Source organism: Dipodomys spectabilis, unplaced genomic scaffold (assembly GCF_019054845.1).
Source record: "Dipodomys spectabilis isolate Male_0828 unplaced genomic scaffold, ASM1905484v1 ptg000145l, whole genome shotgun sequence".
Classification (NCBI taxonomy): Eukaryota; Metazoa; Chordata; class Mammalia; order Rodentia; family Heteromyidae; genus Dipodomys; species Dipodomys spectabilis.
Window position 1 is genome coordinate 11,019,000 of NW_024870822.1, and position 11,706 is coordinate 11,030,705.

Here is an 11,706-nt window from a genome sequence, read left to right on the forward strand (position 1 = left end):
AACATAGTGTTTTGTGCATATCATTGTTATAATGGGTCAGCCTGTGTCCTTATTTCAGCATTTTGTTATTTCCCTTCCCCTCTCCAAATTAAAAAAATGTATATACAAGATGCAGGGCACCAGAATCAAATACAGTGACAACAGGGGTTATACTATGGGAGAAGAACATACAAAGAAACAAACAAAATCACATAGTATATTATAAGTACATTAAAAAACCCAAAAAGACAGATGAAACGTCTTGTATCCTTATCTTGGGGTTCATTTCGCTTAGCATCATCTTATATGGTCATATGTACATAGCTTTTGACCTCTTCTGCTTGTCCTAGACATATACTAGTTATTGCAGATAAGGAAAACCATGGACCTATGTATGTTTCTTTGAGTTTGGAAAGCAGCATGAAGGTTCCTCAAAAGACTATTCATAGAGTTCCCCTATGACCCAGCAATCCCACGTTTAGGAATTTACCCAAACTATCACAAACAAGGCCATACTAAAGCTACCAGCACAACTATGCTTATCGCAGCATTATTCACTATAGCTAAGATATAGAACGAACCCAGATGCCTTTCAGTAGAAGAATGGATCAAGAAAATGTGGTATATATACACAATGGAATTCTATGCCTCCATCAGAAAGAATGTTGGGAAATGGAAAGACTTTCTTTTTATTTTTTGAGATAATATTTATCATTAAACTCAGAACTGACTTATAGAAACCACGTGTTTGACAAGTAGCCCAAACAGAAATAAGACCTCATTTTATTCCAGGTGTAAGGCGGGAAAGTGACAGGTAAGCTCCAGGTGCAGTGGTATCACAGGGCTAACCTGGCTGCGTTGTTCCACAGGCTACCATCAGCATCCATTGTATGTGCGGGGGACCGATGCTGGGTTTATTCTCTCTGGGAATCCTCTTCCCTTTTGTGAACTGGAAGGTAAGGATTCTACATTCCTCTTTATGATCCCTGGATCAGACCAGGACCCTACATTTTTTTTCCTTTCATGTTACTTAGAAATGCCATTTATTCTCCCCAGGAAATAGAACGTTTGAAGGAAAGGACTAATAGTTGCACTTTGTAGTACTTAGACTGAAACAAAAGACTACAAAACTTGCCAGTCATAAAGCCTAAATTTAAGATTTGCAGATTAACCAAGTTACTTGGGGAAAAATACAGTTAAGAATTTTTGTATATTAGCTGCCAGTAAAAAATGGCTACAATTGTCCTGTTTACTTAAAGGTTTCCTCAACTTCTGAAAATCTTCCTCTGAAAATTGAAGTACTAGTATTTCTTTTACAAGAAAAAAATACCAAAGGGAAAAAAATGTCTTGCAACAAATCGAAATAAACTAATTACTGTGAAATTCTCTTGGGTCATCGTTTAAGGAATACATTCTTCATTAAAGCAGCTTTGTGGAGCCAGAGGGTGTAGCTCTTTGGTAGAGTGCTTGTCTAACACACATGAAACCATCCTATGACCCCAGCCCTATAAATAAACAGACAGCTTTGTGAGGGTTGAATTTAAGGCAAGCTAGGCTGCTTCCAATGTGTGTGGTCAGTGGTTGAGATGGATAGCCTCTTCCTCTGTGGAGGCAAGGACCACTTGTATCATTACTCTTACAACACACTGCTTTGTCTCACAGCTTATTAACTTCTTCTTTCTTCATAAAGGGTGCACTAGGAGGCTTCATTACTGGGATTGCCTTATCATTTTGGGTAGGCATCGGGTCCTTCATTTATCCTGCCCCAGATTCTAAGACGTGGCCTTTGCCTTTATCAACAGACCAATGTGTCCAATCAAATATGACAACGACAATCCGTCCAGAGATCTCTAACAGGTATGTCGACTTCAAGTTGATGCTCCTGCTCTCCTCCAGAGAGCAGGTCCTCAGTCTGATGGAAAGTACACTCCTCAGGGATCAGGCTGACATGGATTACTTTCCTATGAGAATTACTCTGTAGTAGAGAAGCCTGAAGACTGCTATGCAGGGCTCTGGCTTTCTGCAGATGCTCTTCTGTATTTAGGCACATAACAGTAAACTTGGCCCAACTATATCTTGAAAATATGAATGCATACCATAAAGCACTAGTAGAGTATTGAAAATTAGATGAGCAAGTACAAGCATCATATTATCCTTAAAGAATGAAGCCCTGCAAAGAAGAGAACTAGGCTGTTGTCCACACTCAGGGCACAAAATCATTCCTTCCTAATCTAAGACAACAATACAGGACATGTTATGGTGTAGGAAAAAAATATGGACTATGAAATAATGAAACGTTTGGATTTTGATTTTATCATTTTCCTCTCTGTATTATTGGACAAATATGAGGTGGTAGACATCTAATTATGGGTTTGGAGGAAGAGCAAAACCCTTTATATAATATATTATACAGTATAAATATGTTATATATACATATATGTGAATATATATTAATAATGTATATGAATATACTACATAGTATATATTACTTATATATAGTAATCTATACATATATAGCATATATTACACATATATTACATAGTAATATATATATAGTGTTGTATCTGACTTGATAAGTGTGTATTAATTCTAACTGAATATTGAGACATGTCTGAAAAATAGGAAATTTAAGACTTTCCAGAAACCTAGTTTGTTTTGGGGCAGTCACAATATTTCCCTGCATTTTCTCAGTTCTTCCATCAAACCTTCTAAAATGCCCAGATAATTCTGTATATCTGTGAAGATCTACCTGGGACTGGCATACCCCCTCTTTCTCCATTGTATTTGCCTTTCTGAAAATTACTGTCATCATTACAAACTCTGCACAAGTAAAATGATTCTGCTTGAATTAAATAATTTACTAATACATGTGAAATTATTCTTATTATTCCTCTTGGTTTGCCACATTTCCTTCTCTTCTCTCCCTATCCAAAGCTATCTCCAGATATATATTACTGAAGTACTTTTCTGAGTCTACAGCTACCATATTGAGGCCATTCATTCTTCAGTTTAACCTACAGAATAATATGGAAAAACTGTTTTTTGTCCTGAACCTTCTTTCCAAAGTTTGATAGGATTATTTGATTCTAATGGTACTATGGTACTTTTCCTTGTGCTACAAAACCCCTTGATTTTTGACTCTTTACCCTGTCATATCCAGGCCCCAGTATAAACCTTAAGCTATCTGATAAGTCACTGTGGATCATAATCGCAGAATGTGATATGTGCTGTTGTCTCCCACAGACCTGCACTAGCTGACACCTGGTACTCACTCTCCTACCTTTACTTCAGTGCCATGGGCTACCTAGGATGCATTGGTGCTGGAATAATCATCAGCTTCATCACAGGTTGGTGACTTCCCTCCTTGGGACCAATGAAGATAAGGGCTACTTCATGCACTGGTGGTACACATGGCTGTCTCTTTTGTTCAGTTTTGAATCCACCACAGAAAGCCTTCTTCCCAGGGACATATCTGTTCTCTCAAATTGGCACACAAAACTATCTCTTCCATCAGTATATATGAGAGCATTAATATATTCAGCTCATGTTTCCTGAAAAGAAAGTAAGATGCTCTGAAACATGGTTCTCAGAGAGCCAGTCTGAGGAATGTTTTGTAACATTGTAATTATTAAGGAAGCCTAAATCATCGAAGTCACCCTTTCTCTTCACGGTCAGTAGTATATGAAGGTTTCCTTCACTGTCTATCTCAGTGAATCTGCCTGGGCTAACGTGCTTCATGAGTTCATGAAGCTCTTACTGTTACTGGACCTTCTTCGTCTTTTGGAGTCTGCTCCTCTGCAGGCATGGGCTCTGCCATTTTTGGAACTGGTTTTAAACATCTATGCTTTGTGTCATAGTCTCACTAGAGTCTGTTTTCCTTCCTGTCCCCAAATCCATGTGGGATTAGAAGGATTAGTGATAGTGTTGGTGGGATGGAATGGGCCCCAGCACTTTTGCCTCTAACTTGGAATAAATAGTTTAACTAAATAAATTATTAGGATATTTTACTTTTGTACCACCATTAAATGAATACAAAGTCAGAAATGGCAGCTTTTCATCTAAGAGTGGAAAGGAAATGCTATGTGCAAGCTCCAATGCCTTAATATTCTAGGCAGGGCTGCTAAACACTCAAATTTATTTAAGAAAATCATGGGAATGATAGCAAATAAAATATAAAGTTATAACACCACCCCCATTACCATGCTAATAATGTTATTTCTCAGCCTGATAGCAATGATTCCTCACATCTTTACTTATATAAATAGTTTCACCTAGAAGACTGTCTACTTTTCTAGTTGTCAGCCAAGACACTTGATGAGAAGTCAAACTGCTTGCATCCCAAGCAGGATGTGGCTTGCTAGTCTGTGCATTTTCCAGATGTGCATCAGGATTAACATGTTCTGGTGTGAGTGTTAATGCAATAGCACTTATATGGAATCAGGATGGAAATATCCTGTGCCATCTTGGACATGGGTGATTATCCTGGTGTCAATTCCTGTGTTTGCTTTCCTTCAAAATGTGTCAAGTCTTAGAGGTAATAAAGTGGTAGTACCACATTAGCGGCAAATTATATCACCTCTTCTTTGAGGAAAGCATTGTGCTTGGCAGCCAGATGTCTCGGCTATGTGGTACCTCTCCCCAAATGAGGTTCTGTCACTAACGGTCCTGTAAATATGGAGCTTTTTAGTAATCTTTTATAGTACTCACTGAAATTTATAAGTGTAATTTAAATATGTTAAAAAATAAAGTCATTAGAGAAGGCAGAGGCTTTGTGAGCCTGTTCTCATCCTATTTTGAGTCTTGCTTGGTCATTTTTTTAAAAATTAAGTGCTGGGACTGAACTTTTGAACCCACAGGCCTTGTGTATACTAGACAAATTCTCTGCCACTGAGCTACATTCTCAGGCTTTGTTTGGTGTTACTAGGTGATAATTTCAATAATCTTCCTTCCAGATTAGCCTGCACCTCAAAGATATGCTATTCATATGACTCATAATGATGACAAATACATTCAGTTCTGTGTTGATTTGTTCTACCAAGCTGTTTATGTCATTACACTCTCATTACTCTTCATCAGCTGGTGAAAGGTGTTCTTAGCCAAAATACCTTTTAAACTCTTCATTATTAACAGAAGGATGAAAGTTACTTTGTCTTTCTCAAATTTATCCATATGAAATAAAAATAACATTTAAAGTCTGTGATTCTTATCTCAAATTAACCAGCAAAAACCTAGAAGTAGAGCTGTGTTTCAAATGGTAGAGCACCAATCTTGGGCAAAAAAGCTAAGCATAGCACCAAGACCCTGAGTTCAAGCCCCAGTACTAGCATACACACACACACACACACACACACACACACACACACACACACACACACACACACTAAACACACACAAACATGTCTCATTTGTCAGGACAGTAGGCAGAGGTTTGTTCCAATGTCTGTTCCAATGTTTGTTCCAATTTTTATTATCTGATCTTACTTTTATTTCTTCATTTGTCATTTGGCCAGGGGTATTGATGTAAAAACCTTCAGTTATCAGTTATTTTAATCTCTTAAATGCAAGTTGAGCAAGCAAAGGCTTTAACATGCCTACTACATTTTAAAAAAACCAAGCTTTATAAAAGCACAGCATGGCCTATTATTTACTATTGTTTGTGACTGATTTGGCTTGACAAAAGAACAGTTTAATAGTTACAACAAAAACCCTTTGCTTTAGCTTCACGCTTCCATCTTGCAAATATTGAGGCCATTCTGATTTCCAGTTTATTTGTTTGTTTGTTTTGGGGAGTAGCGGAGTTTGACTTGAGCACCATGGAATCACTATTCATACACAGTATCACTGGACCCAGAACCCATCCCCTTTTAACCCATCTATCTTAACTTTTGTTATTTTACAGTTATGGCCTTATGAATTGTCTAGACCAGACTCAGAAAATGATGCTCCTTGTACATCTCATTGTTGCAATGGTTCCACCTGTATCCCTATTTAAATAATTGATTTTTCCTTTGCCCTCCACAAATTATACCAACATCAAATACAGGGGTATGTACAGGGGTAATACCGTGGGGGAGGGACATACAAAGCATCAAAGAAATCATTTTATAAATATGTTAGAAACAATAGCAAGAAAGAAAAACCATTTGAATACTTATCTTGGGGTTCATTTTGCCTAACATCAACTTATATGACCATTTCTGCTTGTCTCAGACATATACTAGTTATTGAAAATGAGGGAAACCATGGGACCAATGATTCTTTGGGCCTGGCTTACTTCACTTAATATAATTTTTTCCAAGTCTTTCCATTTCCTAACAAATGGGGCAATGTCATTCTTTCTGATGGAGGCATAGAATTCCATTGTGTGTGTGTATGTGTGTGTGTGTGTGTGTGTGTGTGTGTGTGTGTGTCCATTTCTATATATCTCACATTTTCTTGCTCCATTCATCTACTGAGGGGCATCTGGGTTGGTTCCATATCTTAGCTAGGGTAAATAATGCTGCAGTAAACATAGTTGTGCTGGTAGCTTTAGTATGGTCTTGATCATTTTGGTAAATGCCCAAAAGTGGGATTGCTGGGTCATAAGGGAGGTTTATGTGGAGTCTTTTGAGGAATCTCCATATCACTTTCTAGAGTGGTTATGTCGAAAAATGAACTTTGTTTCTTAAGATTGCTCAAGTTATGTTTTTTTCCCACTAGATCCTTTTTGCTCTACCCCCAGGGCTTCCTGCCTCACTCACTGCTTGTCTTGTCTTCAGGGCTTCTGTGAGGGGTCTAGGAGGTTGTGTCTTGCAGTGAGCACACAGCAATGGAGACACGTAGAGGATGCATCCCAGAGAACTCTCTTCTCATGAGGCTAGGATCTTGTCACAGGGGTTATTTGGTTCAGGGAATAGGGAACCTTTTTTTCAAAAATGACCCAAAGATGCAATTTAAGTAGAGACATTTCATCTTCAAGCCTGTTTCTGTTTTCTTGAGAAAAATTCACTTGTTTACATAAAATTATCTCATCTGCTTTGACTTTCTTTTCTGGATGATCATGTCCATGAACAGGTAGACAGGTCTGTAGACCTGTAGTCTGTGTTCTTTATGATGAAATTCTAAGATTTTGTTCTTTAAATATGATACACACCCAGGTTTAAATGAAAAAGACAAAAGTCCCAATTTCATGCTTATTTCTAATCATCCTAATCATAAAATGTCTTTAAAGCCGGGAGTCGGTGGCTCACGCCTGTAATCCTAGCTACTCAGGAGGCTGAGATCTGAGGATCTCGGTTGAAAGCCAGCCCGGGCAGGAAAGTCCGTGAAACTCTTATCTCCAATTAACCATCAGAAAACTAGATGTGGTGCTGTAGCTCAAGTGGTAGAGTGCTCACCTTGAGCTGAAGAGCTTAGGGACAGCACTCAGGCCCAGAGTTCAAGCCCCACAACCGACAAAAAAAAAAGTCATTAAATTCTCCTTTGCTTTGCTATCGATTATCTCCCACAAGTCTTTTTTTTTTTAAACTGTGAAAAGAAATAGAATGTAAACCATATGAAACTAAGAGCCCCTCATTAGCAAATCTCTTATCTTGTCTTGGACATTATAGATCTGCATTATTTATAAGAGTATTTGACAAACATTTTCTCTGTTTGAAATCTTAGAGATGGGTGGAATTTATATTAAATTCTTATGAGTTAGATTCACACTTGGAAAGAAGTCCAGGTTTTGCATAACCTCCTTCACTACCTACATATTTACAAATGAAATGTTACCTAGGCTCTAAGAGCACAGGTAGTCACTTTCTTTCCAGCATTTATTAGGTCTTAAACATTTCTTACTAACAATACCTACCTCTCTGGGGATTCATCTCTATAAAATAGGCCTCTTCAAAAGGTGTTAATGGATACTTATTATCAAAAGCAGTAGAATTCTACTTGGTAAAACATATTTGGAGATATTCAAAACGTTAGGGAATATGTTATTTGAACCTGAAGTCGAATTTTACAAATCTGTTGGTATATATTTATTTATTGATTAATCTCTAGATAGGAATTTGAGAACAAATGTGTGAACAGACTGTATCTGGTACCTTGAAGGAATATGATGTTTAATTTCCAGCCCACTGCTCCTCCTAGTGGTTGCTAAACTGGCCATCACATTCTTGGCATCATTGAGACTGATATTCATGAATAGCCGTGGTGACAGAAGACTGGATGGGTTCTGAGAGGAGAAACACCCTTACTCTTTATATGTTGGTATGAGTATCAGTGATGCTTTTCTAAATGTAGAATGGTCATGGGAACACATGAGGGTTGCCTGTCTATGACATTGTTGCAGGGTGAAAGGAAGAATTAGCATACAATTAATCTTTTTAATTTTACAGGTTCTAATTTAAGTGATTTTGAAAATATCTGATTAGAATGAAGCAGAGCTTTGTTGAAGGTAGTAATATGGTTCCCCACTATCTCTTCAGTTGAACTGTGAAGTTTTCTAAAAGAATATTTTCTATGATAAATACTTTTAAATATGTATGTTTTTTGGTTCTGCAGTACTGAACTTGCCTGAACAGACAATTTGTAGATTTCTGAAAACTAGTTTCCATCTCTTTCTGCAGCTAACTCTAAATGAGACTCATTTTCCTCTTATACAAAGAAATAACCTATTTCTCAAGTAAATAATGGTTAATTTCTTTTCTTTTTGTTGGTTGTGGGGCCTGAACTCTGGGCCTGGGCGCTCTATGATCTCTTCAGCTCAAGGTGAGCACTCTACCACTTGAGCCACAGTACCACTTCCAATTTTCCAATGGTTTATTGGAGATAAGAGTCTCACGGACTTTCCTGCTCAGGCTGGCTGTGAACCTCGATCCTCAGATCTCAACCTCTTGAGTAGCTAGGACTATAGGCGTGAGCCACTGGTTCCCAGCAATGGTTAATTTCTTAATGAAAGTCCTGATACCTTTTGTGGTCTAATCTATCATCTCTTCTTTGTTAATAGGTCTGCAAAATGGCAAAGATATTAACCCACTCTTAATTAGACCAGTTTGCAATCTATTTTGCTTTTGGTCTAAGAAATACAAAACTCTGTGCTGGTGTGGTGTTCGGCATGACAATGAAACAGAGCAGGTGAGGTATTTGAGCTTTTCACAATGAGTGCTGACTCCCTAGAATTCCCATTTAGTTCATTGAGTCTGCTTCAAGGAAAGGGAAGGCTATGAATGTCAAAACATAAAGCATCCAGATTTCAACTCCAGATTTACCTCAGTCTTTTAAGTACACAGAGATATGTGGATAGGTAAATGTGTCTTTGTCTGGTTACATGATTGACTTTCTTTGAACAATGTTTTAACTTCTCATTTGTTTTTCTTATCTGAGAACTAGGGAGGATAATTATATAGAGTACAATGAATACAAGCAATTCTCATTCTTTGGAATATAAATATAGACTATGTGGGCAAGTTGCAGGCAACATAGCAATAAGATGTACTTAACTTCCACATTCTCTGTACTGCACTAAAAAGAAAAAAAAATGTGCTCATGTCAAAATAGAGACCCTGTCTAAGTATTATTAAGTTTAAATCAGTGAAAAATGACCAGTCTGACAAAACTGGAAATACAATGACTTGAAGCAGGACGCCAGGGTGCCGTAGAGAAGGGGAACAAAGCTAGGTAGGACATACATTCTTGACAGAACACTGATCAGGCTGAGTTACCATGATATCTGAAAGCGGCAAGACCTTGTTACTGATAGGTTTGCGGCTATTCTACTAAAAGCCTGACCTTCTAACTTGACTAGTGGCAGGAATAATATCTACTTACCTATCTATACACACACATAGAATACATTTGTAAATAACATATGTATAGATATATATATATATATGTATATATATATACATATATTTATTTTATTTTATTTTATTTTTGTCGGTTGTGGGGTTTTAACTCTGGGCTTGGGCGCTGTCCCTGCGCTCTTCAGCTCAAGGTGAGTGCTCTACCATTTGAGCTACCGTGCCACTTCCTGTTTTCTAGTGGTTTATTGGAGATAAGAGTCTCACGGACTTTCCTGCCAGGGCTGACTTTGAACTACGATCCTCAGATCTCAGCTAGAATTACAGGCTTGAGCCACCGGCACCCGGCTATAAATTCATTTTCCTCATTCAGCCTCAGACATTTTACTCTGTTTAGAATTGGCAGTAAATACTCTTATCATAGCACATATTTCTGGGCTGTCCATTGTTCTCCTCCCTAGAAAACGTCATGAGATTATGTGTGTATATGTGTTTTAGTATATGTTATATAGTAAATATAATATATAGCTTGTAATATATGACTAAAATAAATATTAATACAAATATAAAAATATATACTAGTACATAATATATAATAATATGTAATGTATACTGATATATAACTAATTTATGGTATGTACTAATACAAACATCTAAATATATATAAGAATATACAGATATATAAAAAATACTAAAAAAGCATACATGTTTATTGTGTATAGAAATATATTAGTACTATGTATATACTATACATAATATATAACACATTAATATTAGTCTATATTATATATGGTATATATAAATAAACTATCATATTTGTATATCACACATATATTGAACTGAGTTTAATATTTACTATAGTTAGGAGGAGCACTGTCTTATCAGAGACTCAGAGTACAAAGTTCAGGTGTTGATATTTGTAAGGTTCTAGGCTCAAGTGATTTCAAGGAGATCTTTTAAGTGTAAGGTCTGGATTGGAACTAGATAAATTATGGTATGAGACATGAAATAGGAGTGCACAGTCACACTTAGGTTCTGAAGTCAGTCTTGGTGTGTTAGCAGAGATGTGGCAAACGAGTGGTCTGTCCTGACTGACAATTGACAGTTCTGATTGGAACTTAAATTTATCCAGAACAGCAACTTACTTTGCTAAGGAGGCGTCTGAGAGAACAAACTAATGTTTGCATAAGTACATAATGGGGAAGTTTTTGAAATAACAATTCTATTTAGTAGTTTACTGACCTTTTTCTGGATGTAAATTTCTGGGAACAAGTAATCATTTCTGTTGTTGCAAGAGCCTCTCTTCTCAAGGCTGAGTTGAGAGTAGCAGAGAACACTGAGGTGTCATTATTGTCAATGCTGAGCAGCTTCCAGGCGATATTACATACTGGGCCTCTTGTTAGCAGTAAGAAAGACTGCTGATCCTAATAGGAAGTAGACCACCACTGCCTGAGAAACAGGTCTCTCATTCCTCATGAGCTAATAACACTACATCAGGAATGCTGAATGAAATGAACAAGTTATACATTTCTTTAAGTAACTGAAGATATTATCATTGCTAATTAAATTGTTCTTATTACTATTAGAAATAGACAATTATTTTCAACAGTTGGGAAGTATTTTAGGTCAGAGAGACTTGAAATACAATTATATTGGTATATTATTATTATTATTGAAAAAGGGAGCCTAAGTAACATCTTCACATTGACTTGAAATAAGTTAAGATTTTCCTTTTAAAACATGTGTCTTTGTATTTTTTTCAGGATTACCATGAGAACGGTAGTGCCTGGAAGCAAGGTTCCGGATATGCGTTACAGAATGGACTCAGGCAAGACAACCTGAGCCATAGTCCAGGCTTTGATCCCAAGAACAAAAGCTACAACAATATGGCATCAGAGTCAGAGATTACGTATTTTTAGGATGATGCATGTGAATGCATATTTGCACATACACATAT

General features: G+C 37.0%; 1 protein-coding gene across 1 annotated transcript in view; it reads left to right on the forward strand.

Moving 5' to 3' along the window:
* LOC122117871 (sodium-coupled monocarboxylate transporter 2-like) overlaps nucleotides 1–11,706 on the forward strand; it is a 51,499-nt gene extending 39,793 nt beyond the window's left edge. Inside the window, exons 12-16 of the mRNA XM_042691745.1 lie at nucleotides 849–935; nucleotides 1,670–1,836; nucleotides 3,223–3,326; nucleotides 8,957–9,084; nucleotides 11,513–11,706. Coding sequence (XP_042547679.1) covers nucleotides 849–935; nucleotides 1,670–1,836; nucleotides 3,223–3,326; nucleotides 8,957–9,084; nucleotides 11,513–11,668 — 642 coding nt within the window. The 3' untranslated portion in view covers nucleotides 11,669–11,706. The remainder of the gene's footprint in view (nucleotides 1–848; nucleotides 936–1,669; nucleotides 1,837–3,222; nucleotides 3,327–8,956; nucleotides 9,085–11,512) is intronic.